Source organism: Bombyx mori, chromosome 8 (assembly GCF_030269925.1).
Source record: "Bombyx mori chromosome 8, ASM3026992v2".
Taxonomy (NCBI): domain Eukaryota; kingdom Metazoa; phylum Arthropoda; class Insecta; order Lepidoptera; family Bombycidae; genus Bombyx; species Bombyx mori.
This window is the reverse complement of record NC_085114.1, coordinates 10,290,337-10,318,077: the sequence shown is the minus strand read 5'-3', so window position 1 is coordinate 10,318,077 and position 27,741 is coordinate 10,290,337. Positions and strand designations below refer to the sequence as shown.

The window sequence follows — 27,741 nt, the reverse complement described above, 5'->3', positions numbered from 1 at the left end:
TCATTATGATAGTATTGGTTTACGATAGTTGTATTAAATTTTCAATAAGCTAGTGTGACTAATGTAATAACTAATGGCTGCTATTGTTAGTAGATTCGTATCATTATTTCAATTTAAATATCACTGCGTGACTTATGGTACAACTTTACGTACTAAATCCCTGAAATGAGAGTTAATTGTTTCGACATGTTTTGCGTGGTGTACAACATCAGTCAGGAAATTATAATAACTGCCGGGGAAATCTGACTGGAAACACAAACCGACCGCTAATGATGTCATAAGACGTGACTGACGACTATGTACTAAACGTTTGATTTATACGTGATTGAATGATATAAAAAATAAGAGTTACACTGAAAAATAAAGAAACAAAAACAAATGTATGTTGAACTTGCAAAAACACTAAACGGCGCTAACATGAACAATGTAATAGTATATACGTTTTAATTTAGAAACTAGCATTTTTTTTTATGGCATCACGTTGTGCGTATTGCCACAGACAAAGGTAAGAAAACGGAGTAGTAAAAGAAAATAATTTTACATCGGATAAAGGATAGGATCAGCAGGATAAAAAACTATCTCTAATACGAAATACTACGCTAAGGAATAGAACAGTAATTAATAAATTAAATCAAATAGAATTTTAATTATATACGTATGTACTTATAATTGTATATTATTTACAGTAAGAAATAAACATAACTTTTTATATAAATTATGATTTAAAGATGAAAGCAAAACAGAAACAGATGTAGGTAACGGAATACTGGAAGAAGGATCAGAGTGATCAAATAACATGGAGTGGTTATACTGAGGACAGGACAGAATGACCAATATTTAAATCAACAATATTCAGCCACCGGTACCGGTTCGTTTTTGTTAAAGCTAATTAGCGATTTCTCAGAAACAAAAAAAAAATTAGGCAAGATAAATAATTTGGTCAGGTCTATTTTTTCCATGCGGTTAAATATTGCTTTTTGCAATGCCTTTTAAACAAATAGTATAAGGTATTACTCATCGGCTGTAATAATATATATCATCATCATAATCATCATCATCATCGGCTAATCTTAGCAGAGCAGTCGTGGTCATGTGGAATCCTTGTTTATCAAAAGCTTTCGACAGCTGTTCTCTATAGTTCGCGAATTGAGGCTTGGCGAACGCACTCGTTAAGTGGAGTTTTGGTAAGGATTTTCATTTGAGAAGTCCAGCGGATGGGGTTTCATCCACGAGATTTTTTATCATTGATCCTAACCTGAACAACAAGTTTCTCGATAGACTCGACTCGAAAGATATATTCGTTAGACTTATAAGCTTTAAAATTTTTTGGTATTTTGTAAACTAATTACACATTAAACTAGCTTAGATAAAATAAAAAAGAATAGAAGAAAGAATCAGTCTCAAATTCATGTGATTTTTTCAAAAAAACAAATGTACCTACGTCCTTTTGGCTCACTTGTAGCGACTTACGTTTTTTTTTGTAGTTTCATATTGAAAAGGATTGAAAATTTTCTCTGAATTTGTTCATTGAGGGACCAGATTTCAAATAGAACATTATTAATTCAGAAAAATTAAAAATTGTATTAAGAATATATGATCAGCAAATACAAGTATACAAGTTATGTCAATCGAATTTGCAGACATTTAACAAGATTGTATCGCTATCTACAAGAACGTTGTCTTCACACTTTCACCTACGAACTTACAGGAAGACAGCCTTTCTCTCTCTACGGACTAGAAGTTAAAATTATTGCATTTGATAGATAATAGTGAAATTAGGACAATTTAAATACTAGCATTATTTTAATACGCTCATAATTAAGTTTCATTTATGATAATTATGTTTTCGAATATCATACGAATTGAGTTACGTGGACGCCCTGAGTATTCGCATAACTTCCGCACCGTTCATTAATTACACTTGTGTTTATCCACGCATTCAAACTAGATATAAAACAGTTTAAGCCTTTATTACCTTTTTCTAATGTGACTGACATTTTGTACATTTTAATTAAAAAAAACAATACTTATAATTTATTATTATTTCGCTTGTTGGTTTTTCTAACAAAATGTACTGTACATTTTTTTAGAAGAGAAGATTTATTGCAACATGCATACGTTATTATGTATTTTATTGGCAGAGAAGATTGGTTGCATAAATTGTGGTTATGTGTGTGTTTTAGGTTAATTTATTATTGTATATCTTTTAAATTTAGTATGTTAATTTTTAGTCTTGTTTTATACGTTTGTGCATCGATTATAATCAATTTGAGTTGAAATTGTTTTTATTGACACTTTAAGGACGATGTAGTAGACGTTTACGTGCGTAAGCGGTGTCGGTTAAAAAAATTAAGATAAAAAAAAATTCAAGGGTTCCGCTATTCATTTTAACACAGTGATTATCTGTTGTAGATAGAATAATCAGAAAAATAAATATAATTTACTTTTCATCAAAATCATAATTGCGCATACATACATATGCAGGGTTTTTTTTTTATTTATTTGTTTAGGTGGATATCAGCCTCAGTTTTTACAGTACAACGGCTGCCTACCCTCCAAGCTGAAACGCATTAGGTACTGCTTGGTGGTACCTACCCGTGCGGACTCATAAGACGTCCTACCACCAGTCTGTTCTATGTGATGAAGTAAAGCGTCTTTTGAAAGCTGCGTTTAAGCTTTATTGATGTTGACAATGTCTCAATAAGGAATTAGCGAACAATAGAATGCGTTAAGCGTTAAACACGGAAGCATATACCACAACTTTGCATAACGCAGTCTACATATTTTCCTATATCGTGTGAATAAATTGGATTACACTTTAGTTATAGGTGTATTAAAATAATGAGAATTATCTAAGCGATTTTTCTTAATAAAAGTAATCCATGGATTACGCACCCTTACTAAATTGATTTTTTATAATTTCTGACATTTCGAATACACTTTACAGTTTTCGTGGCCATCTTTTTTTTTGTTGCTTAATTGGGTGGACGAGCTACAGCCCACCTGGTGTTAAGTGGTTACTGGAGTCCATAGACATTTACGACGTAAATACGCCAACCACCTTGATATATCAGTTCTAAGGTCTCGAGTATAGTTACAAGTTAAAGTGCTTTGCTAAATTTTTAATACCGCTAGAACGAATATTGTGTAATCGTAATCTGTAATTTTGTTTAAAAAAAAACCTCAACGATTTTAAGTAGGTATAAGTAAAAAATGACTAAGCTTCATATTTAGTTTTCTTGCGGTTAGTCTGTGCAGGATGATTTTTTATTTCATTTTGAATAACGCTTTTAATATGATTATGTCGTAACTAAAATATAAAGTTGCTCTACGACGTGCTTTTTAGCGTGAATTAGTAATTTGTCAAGTCATTGAACGTTGCGTTGGGAATTTTTACAGTAATGCAAAAGTATAAGTAATTACTACTAACAAAATGTTATGGTTTTTAAAAAAAACTGAAATAAAGTATTAATAATAATAATAATAATAAAAGCGAAAAAAAAAGCAAAATTCGATTAAAACCATCGATTTTCAAATAGATAATAAAACGCATTAGTGGCGGCCTTCGCAACTATGCGGCCTACGTTATTATGACAACTCCACACAAAAGCGGATTTCCATTCATCATATTATCTCCATACGGGTCGTTACACAACAAAAATGTATGTTTTAGAACTAACACAAAATTCAGGTTTAGTGGTGATTCTATTTGCGCATTTTCATAATGTTACTTAATACTTATTGAGAGTTCAAAGATGAAATAAGGGAGATTTTAGCATCGATGAATAGAGCAGATATTAATCAAGATACACTGATATGCGAACCCGACCTTATTTATCGATTATATCTATCTTTATCTTCCGTCTACGTCCTTTCTTTCACGTCAACTTCATTCGAAAAAAAAAAAACAACCTTCATCTTATTTTTTAACCCAAAATTTTCTTTAAATATTTTTATGAAGATTAATTTAATTAGTCGTGTAACTGTAAGCTAAATCGAACCAAGGGTAAGTCGAAGAAACCGAACAATAATATTACGTGTACACTAAAACGTTCACGCAGATAAATATCAAATCGCATGTTTCGATTGATAAGGAAAATTATAATTTATGTACACTGTCCATAAATTGTAAATAGAAGGACATTCGATAAGTTGTGTATGTGAGAAGCCGCGATCATCGCTTCCGCCGCTGACCTTTACCGAACTGGTATCGTATCGTAGCATTTACTTCGAGAATTCCGATCTTTGTCGGTTCTCATTGTAATTTGATATTAAAACGATAAATATTTTTTACCGACCTTTTCGTTAAAGCCAATAAGGAACCGTATGTATTCGAAAGCGATTGCAAAGTGCAAGTTGATTATTCTACTGCCAAATTACAATTATGAAGGTAAAAGAAAAAATTATAAGGTCATGTCGTTTTGAAGTCGTCGTGGCCCAAAGGAGAAGGCGTCCGTTGCATTCGTATCTAGCGATGCAACGGTGTTCGAAACCCGCAGGCGGGTACCAATTTTTCTAATGAAATACATACTTAACAAATGTTCACGATTGACTTCCACGGTGAAAGACTAACATCGTGTAATAAAAATCAAACCCGCAAAATTATAATTTGCGTAATTACTGGTGGTAGGACCTCTTGTGAGTCCGCACTGGTAGGTACCATCGCCCTGCATATTTCTGCCGTGAAGCAGTAATGCGTTTCGGTTTGAAGGGTAGGGCAGCCGTTGTAACTATACTGAGACCTTAGAACTTACACCTCAAGGTGTACGGGCTCCAGTAACCACTTAACACCAGTTGGGCTGTGAGCTCGTCCACCCATCAAAAAAGGCAATATTTTTTTTATCGCAAACCGTATGTTAAGTATTGGTACCTATGGTATTAAGCATGTGTTACATTGGCCACTTCAAATAAGAAAAATGATGAATTATAAAAACTTTTATAGCTGTTTGAAACACGAAGCGCCTAAGCTCTTATAACATCATTTATCATAATAATCATTGTTCCAATGTTTTAGATTTTCCAACACTGTAATTGATATCTTCAAATATAGTGTGAAACTGAATGTCACGCTTTATGTAATTTATGAGCCAATAATTCGTGACAGCACAATGGAACTTCTTTAAGCTGTCGCCATTTTTCAAACGTTTTGTGGAAATTTTGTACTTTTCAAAGCAAAGAGTGGGTACTCAATAGCATTGGGGACTGCAGCCATTTCGAGGATGCAGATGTTATTGAACGTTCTGTATCGTATTGTAGTTAAATGTGGATCCTTGACGTAAAATGCTGCATTTGACATTGTTTAAATTTCTTTAATAACTTAACATATTGAATGCGAGACTAGAAATGGTGCTTAGTCCGGTGACCGCCAATAAGCCGAGTCCAGGGAGCCGCGACGGACATCGAGTGTCTGTCTTTTGACATATCTCGGAAAATAATGAGGTCACTGCTTCCGTAAGTTGCTTATTATTTTAAAGTTATTTCTTGACAATATTTGCTAAAAATACTTCAACGGTTTTTGGACGATTCTTGATGAATTGCTGCAGCCCAAGGGGAAAGTGGGCCGTGGACACATGGTGTCTGTCATGGCGTTAAACGTGTTAACTATTGATTTCGGTCTCATCGTAAACTTTCAATACCTTGAAACCGAGTTGCTAATATTACTATTTTTGTGATTAAATGTTTCTTTAAATGACGAAACGATCAATCATAAAACATATAATTCTTCTTATTATACCTATCTTATTGTAATATAATAAAATTACATTTTATTAAATTTAATTGTATGGGTTGTTTAATAGCTAATGTGTTATTATTTATCATGTTATTGTCTGTGTAATGTACAACTGAGATACATTACAGCGTCGTTGTAAACCAACAGATAACAACAGCCTTTGGTATGCTTCTTGGCGACATTGTAACTTGTATACCTACTCTCGGCCTTACGTAATCACATTGGGAAATACAACACGACCGTACTTCAAATACCCATTTTCGTTTCTTAGTTACATCCGGATTAGCGTTCATACTAGAATATATTAAAATCTCATACTATTTCATTTTTTTTTATAGACAATTGTGTGTGAATTTGCTATCCGTGTTACCATGGTTGCCGGAATTCGTGCACATAAGTAAATAATATTCTTATTCTAAATATCGTCACGCACTTGGAGACATCAGGCCATATCTTGCACTTGTCTTTTAAAAATTTCTAATCTATCTAACCGAGGCCTTAGATTTTACTTGGAGGACATGACATGCGGAACAGCTTAGAATAAAGTCACTTCTTAACCTACTTGTAAATTGCTGGGTCTTATTAACAATCTCAAGATAAATACATACAGTAGTGCTCTCCACAAAGAAAAAAAAACAGAAGTGGAGGATAGCCTAGATAGAAAAAAACTTTTAGCGTTAAATCTCTCTTGTGTTTATTATTGCCATGTGTGTAGTAACTCCGACGTTTCGGCTACCTTACAGTTTTCGTGGTCACGGACGTCGTACAATGACAGTTATAAACACAAGATTAAACTCTAATAATTGTTTTATTAATATCAACGACTCGAAGACGCCGAATAAAATACTATAGACACATAATAATCAGCTTAAAGTTTTTTGTTGATCACAAAAGTGTTTGTGTACAATAACTTTATTTACTACCTACTTAAAATACTAAAAAACGTGATGGACAAACGGATGTGGTCCTCGCCTTCTTGGCTTTATTATTAAAACGACAATGATCAATGGTACATTGCATTTCGAAGAGTGACAACACATATGAGTCGTCTATTATCAAAGGTGGCAATCTGTGCATTTGGACAAAAAAATGTTATTGATATGTCAATACAGATTGATTTGAATATAATCGTCTCCTTCAAAGAATACGGTTCAAAACCTGCATTAAAGAAAGGTTAATACTTAACCTGTTATTTATCTAAAATGTCGTTCAGAAGAGTTTTGTGACTGCCAATGGAAGACAAAGTCAATAATTCGTTTTTCTGATTTACCAATAATTGTCCAAAAGTCACATTGCCGGCTTTGATAATAGTCGACTCATATGAAGGAACATTTATGGAAACAAAATCTATATTTGGAAACTGGCTAAGTTATTACTATATTGTGTTGTTGCATAATAATATAATAAGTTGTTTTCATTGACTTTAAATTAAAAGATTATCCACATTTACTCCAATGTCACTTTGTGCGTAGTCAAATAACAGATTATAATAAATACTGCTGTATTTCCTGAATTTATTATTAATTAATGCAGATTATATAAACCGGAGATTAATCTGTAAAAGTGTTTTTAATAATGACTTATTAAAAATTATCGTTATAGAATAAATTTTCTAGACTGTAGTTTTTGGTACGTTAAGCATTAAACGAAATTATAAATCTTACTCTTGTTTGGGTAAAATAAGAGATCATGAATATTCGTGTATAAAAACATGATTTTATTTTAATAAAATCACAGATAATCTCTGAGGCATACGGACGTTGTTTCATTTGCGTGAGCGTGCATTTTGATGAACGTTAATGTCAGTAAAGAGCTCGATGATTATCTGTGATTGTTTCCTGTGCCAGAGGAATGGAGTTAGAATAAAATTACGAATGCGAGTTCCTAGTTAATAAGATTAGATGTGCCCCGCGGTTTCAGCTGCATTGTAATTCAGATAGAATGACACACGTTAAATTTCCCGGGATATCGACTTGATTCTTTCCCACCCTACCTCAAAACTACAAGACGATTTGTATGTCCTTTAGTACGTAAAACCACGAAATAGTGAACATATTGTCGTATTTATTTTAGTACATAAGCTAGATGTGATAATATATAAATAAATTATATTTGTGTGAAAATTCATCCATATCCGATCAGATTGAGTAACAAACATTCGAACATGCAAACTATCAAAATGGTAAGTTGATTTAGTAATCATATGTTATAGATTGATTATTATAGATTTATAATCTACCCTGGACACGGTGGGTAAATTAATATGATCTTTGGGAGTAATTGATTGAGCTTTGAAATAAAATGTTAAGTTTTTAGTAGCGACTAAAAACTTAACAACTGAAGTCGTCGTGGCCTAAAGGATAAGACGTCCGGTGCATTCGTATATAGCGATGCAACGGTGTTCGAATCCTGCGGGCGGGTACCAATTTTTCAAATGAAATACGTACTTAACAAATGTTCACGATTGACTTCCACGGTGAAGGAATAACATCGTGTAATAAAAATCAAACCCGCAAAATTATAATTTGCGTAATTACTGGTGGTAGGACCTCTTGTGAGTCCGCGCGGGTAGGTACCACCGCCCTGCCTATTTCTGCCGTGAAGCAGTAATGCGTTTCGGTTTGAAGGGTGGGGCAGCCGTTGTAACTATACTGAGACCCTTAGAACTTATATCTCAAGGTGGGTGGCGCATTTACGTTGTGGGTGTCTATGGGCTCCAGTAACCACTTAACACCAGGTGGGCGGTGAGCTCGTCCAACCATCTAATCTAATCTAAAAAAAAAAAAGCAACTGTTGACACAAGTCGTTTTGCGTTACACACGAACGAACAGACAAACAAAAAATTCGTGCTTTTTTGTCAGAGATTTCGTAACTTTTTATTATTTTCAATATACCGACTGTACACTTGTACAATTTTATAATGGTGTAGATTTAATCTTAGCGAGGGGTTCATTCTAACGATAGAGTCATGTTGGATGCTCATCGAGGTGAGGTGAACTTGTGACCATGGCACGCACAGAGTGCGGGCGCAGAGCATGCGTGACGGATCCATCATTACCTGTAATAACACAAATACACTTGCTTCCGGATCTGAGAAGAATTACGTCGTGGTTTTTGGCAAATTATATATTTTTATATAATTGAATCACAAATGGTGACTTCTTTTTTGAGTAGTGAAACTCATTGAAGGTTTGATTTGTAAGCCGGATCATTCTTCAAGATTATGTCTGTATTATCATTAGAGTTCATCAATGTCGTTTCAAAGGACAGCAGAAATTATTTTGTCGTGCACTCGATGTCGATTGAGGTTGTAAAATCTATAATTGATATAATCGCACCTTATGTTAGGTTGCTTTGCTTTGCAACGATTTGTACATGTGTACATTTCCTAACTTTTTGAAGTTTAGTAAATTAATTCCTTTGTTCGGATTATACTTCTAATCCCTCTGACTCTGGACAATGATATTTTGAATGTTACGATAAAATAATAATTTGCAACAACTTTAAAGTCGTCGCGGCGTTAGACGCCAGGTGTACAGGTAATGAGCGATGCGACTTTGGAAATCTCGTAGGTATCAATATTTCTAAGGCAGAACATAAGTGCTTGCGAGTATCATCTTTCATTATTTAAATATCATTCATTATATTATTCATCTTTTAAAATTAGTAAATTAGTGTTATTTTCGTATTTCATGGCTTCTTTACACGGGTAGGTACCGCAATTTTGTCTATATCTTCCGCGAAGCTGTTGCGTTTTTGGTTTGACGAGTGAGACAATAGATATACCATAATGTTGTAAAACAACATATAATTCGATAACTGCGTCTTTATCGATAAGACCAGCGGCTTACTAGTTATACCTCTGGAATTGCTGTCGCCTAGTGACAATATTAAAATTATGGCAATAAGAGAAGACTTTATATCTCAAGGTGTATGGCGTTATTTACATTATTATGTTTTATTTTTTTTATTGCTTAGATGGGTGGACGAGCTCACAGCCCACCTGGTGTTAAGTGGTTACTGGAGCCAATAGACATCTACAACGTAAATGCGCCACCCACCTTGAGATATAAGTTCTAAGGTCTCAAGTTTAGTTACAACGGCTGCCCCACCCTTCAAACCGAAACGCATTACTGCTTCACGGCAGAAATAGGCAGGGTGGTGGTACCTACCCGCGCGGATTCAAAAGAGGTCCTGCCACCAGTAAAAAATGTGATTGGGTTCCGATGTTTACTGAACCCCGGAACCGTGAGCTGTCAAGTTAGTGCAATAAAAAACGTAACCGTTTTTATTAATTTGTAAGATACCAGAAATATGTTTTGATAGCTAAACAGATATTTTAATTTGCCTCTGCATTGGTGGGGCCAGAGTTCGTTCCGGTACGCGGTCAAAACGGTCATGATTCGAGCGATTCCACTGTTAATGGCGATTCTGCGCGCACACGTAATCTTCTTTGTTACTTTCAAATCATTCTTTATTGGTTAGAAGACTTCTTGTGCGGTCATAGGTTACAATGAGGTGAACCGGTTTTATTTTGAATTGAATTAATGAATTTCATATTACTAATTGATTTTTTAATTTATAGGTGCGAATATAATATGTTTTATTTTTGGTTTATATAATAGCGAAACAGTAATGAAATTATACCGTATTACATGTAGAATGATACCGTTAGTAACGTGTAAGTTTTTGTTTTGGATTTATAAACTTATCGCCGGCGAAACTATAAAAGCTTACTTTAAGCATTTATAAATGTCTTACTCTGTTTATTTTGCGTTACTGACAACGAAACTCCGGAATCCATATTAGGAATATAAATATGTCTGAGTGCGTGCGTATGACGTATCTATGTTTCGACGGAAAGTAAAACTTTCTTTGAGAAACCGCAAACACGAGGTGCAATAATTGCGTAAGAAATTTAAAACTGAACAACTTCGTTTTTTTTTTTAAAATGTCAATGAGTTTCTCTGATATTATGCTTCCGCTTGTATTATTTGGATACAAATTATGGTGAGGCAGGGGCGTGAGTACACACGTGTGTTCGCGCGCTACTTGTGACATATCAGGTCGTTTCTCTGTGTCAGGGTTTTTTGTGTTTTGTGCAGTCGATCTTAAAACTTTCACCTCACTCGGACGGAGTCTTACCAGAATTTACGTCACCGGCACGCCGGCAATTATATCATCACGAAATCAGCTGCTGGATAAGTGGCCCACTGGCACACTGCTGTGAATCGGCCGTTTTGTACAGTCTACATTGTGTTCGACGGCATCGGTCGTTAAATTACGACATTTAAAATTGTGCATCTTCATAAATGTGTATGATGTGTTACTTTATAGAGTTAAGGTACTTTATAAGAAGTTATGTATGCAGGGACGGGGCTCTTAAAGATCGAGAGGATCTTCGAATTCTGACCGACTGTTAATTAGAAAATACGACCTCCGTTAGCTTTTCTAATATTCTTCTTACACATCTTTGTATCTGTGTGCTTAGTGCGAATTTTTTAAGGTTCTCGATAGCGTAAAAGTTAACTCAGATTTGTATGGAGTTGGAACGTATGCCTACGTTTATCCCTAAGGGCGCCTCTACACGCAAACGTAGTTCAAACTGCATACAAATTCGCACTAAGCACAATGCAGTCTCGCTTTCAAGAAACCGGGCGGGTCAATGTTTCAAGGCCTTAGTTTTTGATCAACTTCTTCAAATATCACTCTCTTATTGTCTAATGTCTTAATGTAAACGATGGCACTCAAAGTATAGTATCCTTGGGCTCCGGTGACCGCTCTAACCAGATGGATCTTTTATTTATTTATTGCTTAGATGGGTAGAGGAGCTCACGGCCCACCTGGTGTTAAGTGGTTACCGGAGTTCATAGACATCTACAACGTAAATGCCGCCACCCACCTTGAGATATGAGATCTAAGGTCTCAGAATAGTTACAACGGCTGCCCCGCCCTTCAAACCGAAACGCGTTACTGCTTCACGGCCGAAATACGGTGATACCTACCCGTGCGGACTCACAAGACGTTCTACCACCAGTAATTACTTAAACTATAATTTTGTGGGTTTGATTTTTACTACACGATGTTATACCGTCACCGTGGAAGTCAATCATGAATATTTGTTAAGTATGTATTTCATTAGACAAATTGGTACTTCTCAACAAGATTCTAAAACCGGTGCATCGCTAGATACGAATGCAACGGACGTCTTATCCTTTAGGCCATTACGGCTAGCAGCCCACCTATGTCAATCAATAAAAACATTATTAATATAAACTAGGTGATTGCTGAAAACTATGAAAACGTGCTGATTAAAAAATATTTATCAGGTTTTAAAGTTGAAAATCATAAATTTATGAAATAGGGCAATTAAAAAAAAAGTTTTTTTTACTTTCGCGTTATTTTGTTTTCCATTTTTTTTCAGTCTGTTTACATTAATTTGTATTTGCGAACTTCAACCTATCACTGTTGTCATTATTTTGGCACTAATTTGAGATTTCATAAATCATGTGCGTGAAAAACGGTTTACGTACATAATAACACTTAATATTTAGATGGTTTCCGTTGATAATCGCAAAACACCTCGGATTGCGATATTTTTCATGTATTTTGTAAAAAAGCTACGGCCTTTAAGATTGTTGTTGATCAAATATGTTTCGTTTTATCGCTTCTGTAATTTCATGCCGAAAAATCGCATATAAATTACATACGCTAAGCCTGTGTTATTTGCAGTAACACAACAATTGTGGTTCCTTTCCATCCGCTTGGGCGGCTCATGGCATAAATTAAACTTTGTAGTGCATTCTTCAAAACAAACAATATGTTGTTTCGTAATAAGTGTGAAATGGATAATATTTAATACGATTGGTAGTGTATGATATTCTTTTCGGCTTCACTGCAATGGCCTATATTCGTGTTTATTATTGTTATGTTTATCCACGAATTATAGATTCGCCAGTGTAAGCGAACAAGATTATGATCTCGATATCAAATGACGAATAGGCATTCGGGAGATAATACATATATTAGAATAAATAGGTGCTTATAAAAGTGCATAGGCCTGTCTGTAGGCCTATATTATCCGTGTCTGATGAAACAAAAATAATTTTATAATATTTTTCCAGTTGACGGCCAAAGAAGATTGACAATTTCGAGCAGGTGGAACATTTCGGTATTCGAATAATCTGTCTTATATAATCAGTATAAGAATCATATTTAATTGTAATTAGTATTGATGAATAAATCTACATAAAATACGTAAATATTAGACGTATTTTAAAACTAGATAGGTTTGTAGTAAGTTTAGGCGGGCGCATAGACTATGTGAACTAAGATTGATTTATGTATATTAAATTAAAATAGCACCTAATAAGCATTCGTAATGTCGCCAATAAAAACAAAAATGTAGACATATAATACTTTATAAGCTTATTACATATATGCTTACAAAGACATCGGAGTATTTATCTCATGTAAGTTATATGACAGGCCTCACCTGTTTTCAATGAAGGTCTTGTACTTTTCTCTTTTCATTGCCACGTGGTTACTCAGTTTAGGCGCGTTTCACTGTTCATTACACAACACGCGCACATCACATTCGACGCACATATGACATTATTACATAAACACTTATTACCATTTAGAATAATTCACAGAATGTCTCATGACTACACCTTAACACGACCCTGTAACAAAAATAATATTGAAATTAGTTACGCATGTAAATATTGCAATTTAAGAATTTGCAAGAACTTTGTATTGTTAGTACATAGAGCCTGATTCAGCCGGAATAATATTTTGAGTTAAATATCTATATATTAATACGTGAAGCAAAAAGTTTGTATCCCTTTTTACGAAAATTGCGCGAGGAGTATGAAATTTTCTACACTTATAGAGAATATAGAGAAGAAGTGCACAATGCTAATATTTTTTTTAAATAATGCATAAAAGATACATTAAATCAATAAAGAAAACATTACAAACACTACATGCCATGTATTTGACGCACACATGCATGCATACTATTTAATAACAATAAACTTTTGTTCTTCACGTCTGTTGTCAAATTGAGAATAGATTAAATATTGTTTGTCTTTGTTAATATTTTTTATAGTGTAGTCTTGGCGAAATTTCTGATTATAGAAGTATAAAAATACAATCATAATAGTGTACAAACTTACAATTCCAATTAATTATAGTCGAATTTCGACTACTGCGGGACCTCTAGTAACGTTAATTACAGATATATTTTACATAATGGTATAATATGTTTCTGATGAAAAGACATAACGATTACTACGTGAAAGAAACATTATGTAATTGTTGAAATTGAAGTTATGGGTTAAGGGTTAATGTGTTCAATAGATTTTAAAGTATACTGTTAATGTTCATGTGAGTAGCTGTTAATAAATTGTGTCATTAGCTTTCAGATTTCAATCAACAAAGTGCGTTTCTATATGCTATATCTACGTTTCGCGGTGAGTTAACTGACGTATCACACTTTCTTGAGAAACAAGGTGCAGTAATAGTCACTGTGGTAATCTTTCGCGCTGCCTGGGGACTTTTTTTTCGGGTACGGGGGTCGAACCTCCTACGAGGTCTCCGCGCCTAAGTGAGCGCGCGGGGTATGTGGTTTTTTTTTTATAGCTTAGATGTGTGGACGAGCTCACAGCCCACCTGGTGTTAAGTGGTTACTGGAGCCCATAGACATCTACGACGTAAATGCGCCACCCTCCTTGAAATCGAAAAAAATTGAAGATTTGACAATCTGCTGATGTTGGGAGCAGACCGCGGGAGTTTTAGGGCCCTACCGCACTAAACGACTCCCATGCACTCTTACACCCGACGTCCGATCTCCGTCTGGGGTCAGAAATCCGATCCGAATAGGGGGGTTCCGGCAGTCAACACTACAACCAGACTCGCGGCGCCACCTAGAGAACGCCCGACCGACGGGTCGTCGAGGCGATAATCGACGACGCCGGTCTCCACGGTACGGCACTACTACTACCAAGCCGCCCGGGGTTGCCTGGGGACACTTCAAGTATCACTTCAACATATTGGGCTACTCATTTCTCCGAAGCAAAAGAAAATTTTAAAGTCAAAATTGTGATTAAAGCCAAATTCAGAAATATTTAACAAGTGTCGTTTCTAACGTAACTTCAGAGCATGACTCTGTGAATACAATTTATCAATTATTCTAGATCACGTCGAGAGCAAAACATCGTTAGCGTCCCGAGAGTAGATCGTGAGAAGCTATGTCGCGTCACTCGCTCGTTCTGTAACATAGTTGATTACAATACAAATATTTATAAACGAGTCGTGGATTCAAATAAGTCTCACTGTGTCGAAATACAAGCAAATTAAGTTACAGCCTTAGAATGGTAAAACTTTCAATTGATTTTAATCGCCAGCTTATCTCTTTTAATAGAATAAGTTATGGAAATATATATTAAATGCGAGGAAACATGTAGAGCAATTTTGAGATTTGACAATTCTGGAAAACGAAATGAAACAATATCAGTTTTAGTTGTCAAAAACTTTGGGGAGTTTGTGAGAATAGAGAAAGGTATGCAGAGTTCGGTTAAAAGATTTGTTTGTTGTTGTATCACTTGTTTATGTGTAAGTCAATTGTACACTTTACAATAATAACTGTGAATTTGGATTTAGGTTTTTGTTTTTGTTTTTTTTTATTGCTTAGATGGGTGGACGAGCTCACAGCCCACCTGGTGTTAAGTGGTTACTGGAGCCCATAAACATCTGCGACGCAAATGCGCCACCAAACTTGAGATATAAGGTCTAATAAGATCTCAATATGGTTATAACGGCTGCCCCACCCTTTAAACTGAAGTGCATTACTGCTTAACGGCAGAAATAGGCAGGATGGTGGTACCTACCCGTACGGACTCACAAGAGGTCCTACCATCAGTAAACACCAGAGATATTTAATGTATCAAACACCAGAGATATTTGAGCTCTAAGTTCTATTATAAAGGGTGGATCAATTTTGATGTTTTTTCTGTGCGTTTGAGTCCCTGAATCGTTTATATTTTCTATTAGACCCAATAGGTTGCTTTGTAATAAAGCTCTGGATCTTTTTTCCTATTTTTAAGATGGTTTTCAGTGCGTGACATTGTCGACCAGGCTCGCTTATTTTAACATAAATCAGGATGCTTTATCCTGCTTTAAATTTGTATTTAACGAGCACTTTAATGTAGATTGCAAAAGTCGACCTCGCCAGGAGCCGGCGGCTGAGTACGGCATTTGCGCGGCCGAATCCGAAGCCGCTATATAATTATTCATTACGCTAATGGATCTTAGATCGCGGCCGAATGTATTTCGGCCTTTGTCACGACTTGATAACGTGAGTTTATTTATTACTACCAGTATATGTGTCCGTTGGATATTGGAAGCTATCGTTTAAAAATTTTAATTCTCTAAATGTGCTTCTAAATGTGTTTATATATATTCTAAACACATTTTTGTGCATTTACTGGTGGTAGGACCTCTTGTGAGTCCGCACGGGTAGGTACCACCTCCCTGCCTATTTCTGCCGTGAAGCAGTAATGCGTTTCGGTTTGAAGGGTGGGGCAGCCGTTGTAACTGTACTGAGACCTTAGAACTTGTATCTCAAGGTGCGTGGCGCATTTACGTTGTAAATGTCTATGGGCTCCAGTAACCGCTTAACACCAGGTGGGCTGTAAGCTCGTCCACACATCTAAGAAATAAAAAAAAATTAAAAAAGTTACCTTTCTTTTACATTACGTATAATACAATAAATACAACGTATGTTTGTATGTCTTTATTTCTTTAGCGTCATACCAACCATTGTTTCATACGAAACTTACTATTTTCTTATTTAAAACTCATATCTAAAAATATCCACCGAGCGACAAGTACATGATCTTAAGTAATTTAAGTAAACAAGAGGAAAACGCAATCTCGAACATGACGATTAAGATCTTTTCTGACACTAGCTGCGTGACGCTGATTCTGGTGTCTCCGACATTTGTCTAACGCATTGCAACACATCTGAAATCACATAATGAAAGTGCGCAAAATGTCATGTGTTATGATGATTATGGTAGACGGTGTAAATAGTTTCATTTGTAAGTCTGTGCTGTAAATCAAGCGACACTTTCTGTTTGCATAATTTTGCATAAGTATTTATTGCTACATATGCATAGTACCTACGTGTATTTTTGTGTTATGTTTTATTTCAACTTTAATTTAATTTAGTACATTATTTTTGTAGTTAGCTTTCCCCGCACTATCAAAATAACTAAAATAACTAAAACCAAAAAGGATAATGTAAGTCTAATTTTTTTAATGTCGATAACTCTTTTAGAACTTAACAGACTTATAGAACAGTTAACTTAATACTAATTAACTTATACTAATTAATTTTAGGACCTCTTGTGTGTCCGCACGGGTAGGCACCACCACCCCGCCTATTTCTGCCGTGAAGCAGTAATGCGTTTCGGTTTGAAGGACGGGGCAGCCGTTGTAACTATACTGACACCTTAGAACTTATATCTCAAGATGGGTGGCGCATTTACATTGTAGATGTCTATGGGCTCCAGTAACCACTTAACACCAGGTGGGCTGTGAGCTCGTCCACCCCTCTAAGCAATAAAAAATAATAATAATAATAGAACAGTTAACTTAGTACTAATTAACTTATACTAATTAACTTAATAGAACAGTTTTTGCGTCGCTCTGTTTATTCTTTTAATTTTTTATCCGTCACGTAAATGCCAAATTTCTACTAATTAATTTTAATATTTAATTTTCTTCTATCATAAATAATGCAAATGTATTCGTGATCAGGATTTCAATATAAACATTTTCTGATAAAATTTGTCATTTTTTTAAACGTATGAATGTGATTACTGGAGTGACTAGTTGATCGATATCTTCTATAATACTAGCTAGTGCTTTGGTAACTTTCATTTAAGAGTTGAATGAACCAAGATTAGTATTCAAACAATTTTGATATATTTTCGTTTTAATTATGGGACATGATAGTTCAAGCGCCTCGGTGGTAAAGTGCTCTACGATCCTAATGACTAATGATCATGGTATATTAGTTCGATTCCTGAACGAATACTTTTTTTGAAAATAAATATTATGTTATATTTTAGTAGTTAGGGTCTGGATATTTTGGTAATGTCTAGTATGATTTCGCCACCCTTAGTTTCAGGCTGTTGAACATGAAATATTTAAAATTGGAATTTCCTTTTTGTTTTTATTTGTTGTACTTTGAATATGAATTACCTTATATCTCTCTTTAACAGAGTTGGCCGGAAAGTTTTTAATAATAATTTTGTCTATTGCAAAATTGTATCATTATTTATGTGCTATCTCTCAATTATGTAAGCAATCCCACGCAATATCTTGAGAAAGGATTGTCTATATATTTTTAAGCGATTGCATAGCTTTTATCACGGACGCGGCGACCGAATCATGAAATTCCGTAACGAAAGAAACCTAACACCCCTCACTCCGCCTACCATGTAGCTCGCGTTCAACACATTCACAAGTTGCGCTTGTGTAGTGTTTGTGAATAAGCGCGTAGCGTGACGTCACACTGCATGCGCATCATGAAAAGTCTGCCCATCTCTCACTCGCGCGGTCTAGCTTATGATTGTGAAGGGGACAGTTATGAATGGATAGGGTGTAAGTTAAAATCTAAATACGAATTGGATGTAAAAAGACTCTGACCTATGTTAGGGGAAACAGTAACGCCCTGTGATGACGTGATGACGAAGGGGACAGTTAAGGTTTTGCTTTTATTAATGTTTGATATAGCGTGGTCTCGTTTTATTATTGTTTTAATATTAAATTATAATTGCTTAAGTTGATAAAAAATGCTATGCAATAGCTTTACCGCGGCAGTTCCAGAGTGCCACACGTTTTTTTAAAAAAATTCTATTGATTTAATCGATTTATGTCGATGAGGCAGTAATAAGAGTCTTTAGCGTGCGCGTGAGATTTGCGCAACGGTGGTCGCACAAACATTCATCACGGGCGTCCTTGCCCGAAATTCTTCTTTGACTACAACGTCACCCTCTCGTTTGTAATCATAGTATTCAAAGTTTATTTGCCGTTGTCCTGTATATGATAATCACCGTTTCAAAGTCAATGAAAAACCTTTTTAGTGCATAAGATGTGAGGATAATTTCTCAACTCTCTATCTCTCTCGATTATAAAGGGAATGCTACGATTCTTCTTGGAAAATGGGGTACAAGTTTCAATTGTATTTTTATAAGGACTTTTGTTATACTGGGCCCAAAATCGGTTAGGACGTGCATAATTAGAAACAGCTTAGCCCGTAAAATCTATATATTTTATAATTTTAAATTAACATCTTACCTTGACAGCGTAACTAAGGACTAGAGACTTATTAGTTCGCACAGAAAATCATAGAGAAGTTGCTCACAGAACTTTAAGTTATTAACAACGTAGTTATTATTATTTATTACCTTTGGATAAACTGGTGCTTCAGATATAGATCGCATTATAGTACAGTTCGAACTCATTGTATGCTGGACTCCCAGAGCAATATTTGATTACGAGATTAGTAAAAATAATAATATCGTAACTAATCGTGTCTGTGGAATAGGTGTCTAAATAGCCTTGCGCACCCCATATTTTTTAATTTTATGAGATCGACAAACTTGTAAGAGAATTTATGTTTTGCCGCTTTGTAGTAATTATTTGAAATTATTTATGTTATTAGACCAGGCCAGATATTAGGTAACAGCCGTGATTATCCAGACATAAAGAGTATTAAACTCCGACCGGATAGTAAATGGGAAGCGTTGCCCATGCATATTGACAATGTCAGGGACACAGCCAAACTTAAGTGCATTAAAGGCGGATGAAAACACGCGAGTACCTTATCACTATTAAAATCTCAAAGCATGCCTGCACCTGTGAGAACGACACTGTACTGACAATGGTTAGCAGGTCCGTGGGCCTAAGCCTCGTGATTGTTTAAACGACCGATCACAATAATAATTAATGTTTGAAACAATCGACAATCGCGCGAGAGAAGGTTATCCCCAGCACTTGAATGTAATTTTTGAACATGATGAATTGATTATACTGAGGACATCGGTGTAATATAATAATCAATACTACTTACCCATTCTGGCAAAATCAAGTATTTTGTATGTATTGGGAGATCAAGTTAAACGCGCATTGCATAATGCGCTGCTAATTTTTTTTATTACTTTTCAGCCAAATTCAATGTATACATTATACATACACATACATAAATATGTACATAAATTAAGTTTCTCAATATTTTATTGAATTAGAAGCTAAAATGATTAAGCTACCGTGAAGAAAAGAAACACCTATAATATTCTAATATAATAATTATGATAAAGGGAACGTTATTACATTATACTGGACCTATAAATAAATAAAATCCTTTCCTCAATATTGACGGCCTTGGTATATTCTGTTGATGACAATTTACGAGGTTTTCATCGAAGGCACATAATTGAGGATCTGGTAGTTGATTTTTTAGCTTTGGTAATGAATGGTTTGCGGCTTTTGAGAAGTGGAGAAGTCTCTCAAAAGCCGCAACCAAGCATTAAGATATACGTAACCACGACCATTCCGCCAGGAGTGTACGACTGAGAAGAAGAAGAATGAATGGTTGTTGATTCATCGAACCCGCTGCCCAGAGCATATGTAAGCGTCTTCTCTAACACAACATTTCAACAGGATTAACATTTGTGAGCGGTCACCCAACCTATGAGTTCAAATTTTTCAATCGTAAAAAAATAAATCGAGAATATCAGCGGTTTTAACAGTCTGGTTTTGTTTTTCATGGAAATATTCGTATTTGTACAGATATGTGTGGATCAATTGCGTATTCATTCCCATTTGAAAAGGGAGTCGCGGTATATAAAGCTAGATATCGTCGAAGTCAAAACCCCAATGATCTCGAGTTGGTTACTTAAATTGATTGTCTATAGATGTTATACATAAAACCAATAAATATATTTAATTAATGTAAAATCCAAACGAATATAACGATTAAAGCAGCGTTCAAATTGTATAGATTTTTGATTGTCTTTGTTGATTTATGTGTATAAGTTTCATCAACCAAAAAATTATAATGTGTTGTTTGAAGATGCTCTAAATATCGAGGTCATCATACTATTTGAAATTTTATAATAATACTAGCTGACCCGGCAAACCTTGTATTGCCATATATGAGATTTCTAGAGAATTTCTAGTGTAGAAAAAAAATTTACTAACTTATTGGAAGTGTATAAGGATGTGGAATATGAGTGAAAAAGGCCTGGAGCGCTGTGAACGATGAGGGAATGTTGTTTAAAAATAACAAAATTTCATTCAACCACATAATACTTCATTATAACAAAAAAAAAAGTCCAAATAAAAAAAAATATGTTAGTGGACAACCCTAATCACTTAGGGGTATGAAAAATTGATAGTAGCCGATTCTCAGGCTTACTGAATATGCATAAAAAATTTCACGAGAATCGGTCAAGCGGTTTCGGAGGAGTATGGGAACGAACATTGTGACACGAGAATTTTATATATTAGATGAAAACTGATTCAACTAGTTTAACTATTAAACTTTAATAGATTAAGATTTTTGTGTCATTGACGCTGTGGTTTTTTATGGTTATAAAATATGGAAGATCAATTACCTACATATATGTATATCACAACAAGGTTGTTTATTTCCCAAAACATCATAAAATTCAGATCGTTTGTATTAGTAGAGTCATAATATCGGTAGTAAAACTTTGGATAAATATGTTCTAGAATTTCGCTTCGGATTTTACGTGTCGTAATATAATAATTAAAACTATTTTACTACAGCCTCCACAGCCCATCTGTGAAGCACTGCTCTTGGCATGACCAGTGTTAGCAACACTCCGGTTTGAGCCCCGTGAGCTCACATACACGTTAGAGCGAAGCTGAAATAGCCTCTCAAGGCTATCAGCATAGGTAGGATAGAATAGATAGATAGATAGTGACGTGTTATGAGCTTCTTCGGACACATCATGCAGTCTCCCAGACATCAATTACAGAAGCTCATAATTGCGGGTCGCATAGAGGGGAAGCGCACCGTGGGCAGAACACCAGCCAGATGGTCAGCTCTAGTAAGAGAAGCACTTGGTGATAGTCTGTACCATGCGGTCCATGCCACCCATGATCGAACACAGAGGAAGAAAGTCACATGTGGTCGCGATCCTCAGTAGAGAGGGAACAAAAAAAAAGACCTATAGCCCATAAGATCCCCCGGCATTTTCAATACATGGTTAATTAAATTATCTATCGTCTAATTTGTTGTCTTTGATTATTCAGTTATTGTGGTGAGTACCATAAAATTTCAAGGAATCGAAGTTTTTGATATGAAATATCTTAAATATACATACCATTACTGAGTACAATTTTTTTTCTCTAAATTCTTAAAGAGTGCAACGTGTAAGTGTAATTTTCAATAATTACTGCAACAAAATGTGCGTTTACTCAATTTAACATTTAGAAATTTTCACTATCTCTCTTCATTTAATCCTATTCTAAAATAATCTTTATTTCAATCAATTATAAACATTCCCCGATATTATTTTTTTCGCGTAATTTGACATAACCAAATGGACACCTATTACGTATTAAAAACTATTGCATAAAAATTGTTACAGTTAATGATACCTTGTTAAGTAGATGCATACACGAAATATCAACCGTTTGTAATTGTTAAACCTCCGAATGTTTCTTCATAAAGAGGTCATTGTACGTGCGAGGCACGGTTGGTGCTTATTTAAATGGATTTAATTAGTTGCTCCCTTAAAAGTTACATTGAGCAGTTCATGCTTGCTTGTTATCTGTTACTTTAATAAGTGCTTTGTGGAAAAATAAGAGTGCCCTCAAAATAAACAAGCTAGAATAATTGTCAGTTTTAATTTATTATGAAAAAAAGCTCTTTAAAATTGACAGAGTACTTCTACTGCAAGACTTTTCTCTTGTTTTTCTTTTTTATTATTATTATTATTTTCCCTACCGATTTGCTCATAGTCTAAGGGGATATTACAGCTGCGCCCGGACGAGATCTAAAATTAAAGTTGTATTGTAAACTTTTCTAGGTCATTCTTTTTTGTTATTTTTATACGATGCCTTTACATGCTATCAGATGTAAAAAAAACACATGATATACTTGAATCGTAAGAATGAGATTTACAAAACGATTAGTAAATAACCTTTATCTGATATATAATCGGATTGGTATATTAAGCTAACTGTAAAACTTAAAGTATCTGTGACGTATGAACGAAATAATTTGATTTTTTTTTTATTAACAATTTTTGATCTACACCTCAAAGATTAGTATTTTATTACATTGGCAGACTAATAAAATACCGTTGTCATTATGACAGATTCATTACAACTGCCGCTGTCACTGAACAAGGGTGGGGTAGCCGTTGTAACTATACTGAGACCTTAGAACTTATATCTCGAGGTGGGTGGCGCATTTGCGTTGTAGATGTCTGTAGGCTCCAGTAACCACTTAACACCAGGTGAGCTCGTCCACACATCTAAGCAATAAATAAAAAAAAAACAAGCAATTACTTTTTTTTCCTCTACTTTTTTGCTGGTAGCCTAATAGGCTATTCCAGTTACATCCGGACGGGTAGATGAGCTCACGGGCTCAACATTACATAATTTGCTAACACTAGCCCTAGCAAGAGCAGCGCTTCGTAGAATCTACCACCGGATCGGAAACGCGACTCACTAAGAAGATCCGGCGGAAAACTCAGGGGGCTGTGTCTATAGGTTAGTTCGCTCGTCGAACTCTTCGTCGTAGTCGACGAGTTCGACGAGGACGGTGACCGGTGCTTGTGAGGCCTAAAGGCACCGAGAGTGAACCCGAGGAATTCGACAAGACATATTTCGAGCGACGGCGGCTTTACGTTGACCCGTCGCGGTCAGTGTGCTTAGTGCGAGTTTTTTAACGTTCTCGATAGCGTAAAAGTTAATCCAAGTTTGTACGCAGTTGGAACAGCACCCCTAGCGGCATACGTAGGCAAACGATTTCATTCCATACAAATATGAGCTAACTTTTACGCTATCGAGAACGTTAAAAAACTCGCACTAAGCACACAGATAAGAGCAATTACTGTATAGCAAATATTCGGTTCGATTTTATTATTATTTAGAACACGCGCAGATTTATCGTAGTGAAATTTCATCACTTATAAGACTAGTCTTCTAATCTTTATCGATTAAGATCAGTGAGTGACAATCTTTATAATTCAACTGAATAGTCAAAGGCGATAATTATGTAATGTGTGCATATGAAGTTTTTCAAGAGATCAAAATCGCATTTTTATTGTTTAACGGCTGACCCACCCTTCAAACCGGAACATATGATTGCTTCGTGGCACAAATAGGCAGAATGATGGTACATACCCGTGCGAGATTATAATACGTCATCAGCAACATACAATACGGTATCTTACCCCTAATGTAAATTTTCATTGAACGTAGTAGAACAATTAATCTGTCTTTGAGTTTAAAAGGTAAGACAATCATTGAACCATTAGAATTGAGGTTTTGAGCACGTGTCTGACGGTAGGTAACGGGCGCCATTCAGATCATTATTTGTGTGGTGCCTATGAGCTCCAGTGATCGCTTAAAGCTAGGTGGGTTATGAAATCAACTGCCCACCCATGGTATGTTAAATATGCGTTTAATTTTTTATTAAGTACTCAACGGTAGCCAGTGGCTTGGGCCTGCCCCTGTCATTGCTGAAGTCCATGGGCGACGGTCCTCACCATCAGGTGGGCCGTATGCTCGTCTGCCTACAAGGGCAATAAAAAATAAAAATAAAAAAAGATTTTTCTCGGACAAATCTGAAAATAGACTGGCTTATGTTTTTTTTTGTGTTAGAATTATTTTGAATTCGGTGTTAATTACAGCTGACAGCAACACTAGTTGTATTGCCTATTTTGTTTGAAACAATTTGCAATAGTGTCAAAAATTTACGGTCTTACAAAATTCTTCGTCAATAATAAGGCGTTGCTTTCTTGATTCTTGCGACGTTCGTTTAGGCAATATTGTTCACCTTTTGCCTATCAACGTCTCGCTGATAGGAATTTCAGTGCAGATAACTTAGTCTTGTTTTTTTTTTTTTTTAAATGTCTCAGTGACAAGTTGACTTATCATTTCAAAATTCGAAGCTCACTATTTAAGCAAATATTTAAGTTTGTAAATTTCACAGTAGCCACCGAGACGAGTGGTGTAATGACTGTACCGAGGTGTCAAGTTAATAATAATTCACAAAACGAAGGCTGTGATTTAGAAACCTGAAATATTGGTTTACATGGCCAATCTCAACAGAGGTTGAAACTTGCAGCACGACTGGTTTGCGGGTTACGGCTATTAATAAAGATTATTGATTTTAAACTAATAAATGTTTATTTAGAGCGGTCATTGCATCAAACTAGTAATGAGACGCGGACGAAACGTTTTTAAATCGTAATAATGTTGTTTAAAACGAATTAAAAAACGACATTTTCATTTATTTATTTTATAAGGCAAAGGCATGTCTTAGTTGAGCTTTAAAATAAAGTTAATAAAAAAATATTTCGTATCTAATGGCAACATTAGATCAGAATACGATACGCTTTAAATTTCAATTGAGGACAAGGATTTCGGCTTGGGCAGTGCGCGGCCGGGCTGAGTGCAGCCGCATCCGATTATAATAATAATTATCCGATATCCCGCTTCGCCGACTGTAATATCTCACACACCTGCACAGTGGACCGGCGGCCGCGACTGTCCTGTTGCCGTACGTAATGCACGCATACGGATATCCAGCGGATGAAAACGAGTTTAGCTTAGCACTACACTAGCACCGGGAAATGTCGTGTTGTAAAATTACGGAGGTCGCCGGCAGAGAGCGCCTTCGCCGCGCGATCGCTTAAAACTAAGCCCGCGCTCACTCTGTGCACTGCGACACGCCGCGCCGCTCCTGCAACTCCGTAGAACGAAAGTGCGTTAGAAAAGGACGACTAGTCATATCTTTCTTTTGTTCACAATATGAAAACACACAAATAGCTTTCATATTGACAGTCTAAACGTTAAATCAGTATTCCGTTATATAACGATTGTTTGTAAAGCGCTTCAATTTTGACTCTATATGCACGAACGGCACGAGTCGGGTTGCAATACGACAGTATCGACACTGTCTCCTTATTTTATCCCATACTAAATAGCTTCACGATTTCACTATGATCGTCTCTTCAAAACTTTGCCTCCGCGCTGCGCTGTTATAATAACCGGCAAACTTCTTGAGCATTTGTTGACGTAGTGGGGGTAAGTTTGCGCATGGTACACTCACGTGCAAAAACATTACTTACTCTGCGTCATAATGCTATTAAATTATTAAAATCAACATATGTATTTATTTATATATTTATTAGAACGTCAACAAAACATATAGGTTAATAATTGTAATAATTTAATCTTGGGGTAAAATAGATATTCCTTCTATTAAGTCAAAACTAGAGCTGTTGCCAGGTCTTGGTTCAGTTGAAGCGAAGCTGGTATTTGTAATTTTTTTTTCGTTATCATAATCTTGACCATCATCATCATCACTGTTTTCATCACCCGAGTCGCTATCATCGTGATGAGTCGACATAGGGCTCATCGGCGTAGTTTACAACTCGGTCGATTCGGTCTTCTTTTTTGTCTATAATTAATTATTTTTTGAAGATATTCGATTCGTAGTAATCGAATGTTACTTTTTTCATTTACCAGCTTCCGATTATTTTCTGTTCTTTTCTTCCATCTGAAGCCTAGCTCTTTCATAATTCGTCGTAAGCTTCATTCCGAGCCATTAAAATTTATATCTTCTTTAAATTTTTCGAAGCCTTTCTACGGTACGGAGTTTCGCTGCTTGTTATGTAGTTATTATGATTACATCTTTTTATTACAGATTGAACGAAACTATCCATTCCGGTAACTTTCTTCTTCCCTGATCTTTTCTTACCCGGAGTCCGAAACACGGCGAGCAAGCCAGAGCCTTTAGCTTCGTTAATAATGCACCTAACAGTACTCACTGATGTTTTTGTTGCTTCCGAAGTCTGTTTTAATTTTTCCATATCATTCTTCCCCCATTAGTTTTATAATGAAGCAATATACATCGTACACAAATTTTCTACCCTTTCTTTTAAGTACTACACCAGTTTGTCACGGCATAGTGTATGTTTTATAAAAAATCAACAAACACTCAACAAATAGCAATGGCAATAAAGTCCACAAGCAATTATAACAAATAACTTAACGATTAATAACGATAGACTTTCCACTGTACGCAAGCGTACTTTTGGGAGCAAGCGGAATGAGGGCGCGGTGCGGGACGCAAGGTTCGACTGATCTACCAATAACGCGCTCGATATGATTTCCCCTGCCGTCGCGCCTCACCCTCACCACCAAAGTGATCTAAAATTCGGTTCTGCGCAGTCAAGGTCATTTGCTCAAGAAGTTTGCCGATTACTATAGCAGCGGAAAGAAGTCATTATGAGAAAAGGTAGAATGGTTGATACAGTAATACAGTACAGTTTCTATGTACATATACCTAAGTATATTTTAACTATTCACTATTTCAAAAATATTCTGGTTATACTTAGTATTTTCAAAGACCAGTGTGAATATCGCGACCCGTGTGTTTCTTCAAAGGTATTCTCGAAGACCAGTCTTGACCCGTGACCCCTCAAAACAGCTTGCAAACTATTCATAGACATTCTTTAGAGTTGATCAGTGAAGCTATGAGTCAAGATATTCAATCACAAACACAAATCAATTTTCATTACTGTAAATCAACGACGATCCAATGATTATGCTTTACTGGATCAATTCGATTCTAAATAAAGGGTTATTAAATTAAATTGCACTAAGACATACGATTTCCAGGCAAAGTGAAAAAATCTCTACCTAATTTATATAAATATAATATA

The 27,741-nt window shown here is 35.5% G+C and overlaps 2 protein-coding genes across 2 annotated transcripts in view; both read right to left on the bottom strand.

Moving 5' to 3' along the window:
• The window catches only part of LOC119628830 (uncharacterized), a 28,548-nt gene extending 23,252 nt beyond the window's left edge, over positions 1-5,296 (bottom strand). The window contains exon 1 of the mRNA XM_038012583.1: positions 5,164-5,296. Coding sequence (XP_037868511.1) covers positions 5,164-5,296 — 133 coding nt within the window. The remainder of the gene's footprint in view (positions 1-5,163) is intronic.
• LOC101742519 (dual oxidase maturation factor 1) overlaps positions 1-25,748 on the bottom strand; it is a 69,690-nt gene extending 43,942 nt beyond the window's left edge. The window contains exons 1-2 of the mRNA XM_012695542.3: positions 25,534-25,748; positions 13,227-13,416 (exon numbers count right to left, since the gene is read on the bottom strand). The gene's annotated coding sequence lies outside the window, so the exon portion shown is untranslated. The remainder of the gene's footprint in view (positions 1-13,226; positions 13,417-25,533) is intronic.
• Positions 25,749-27,741: the final 1,993 nt, after the last annotated feature.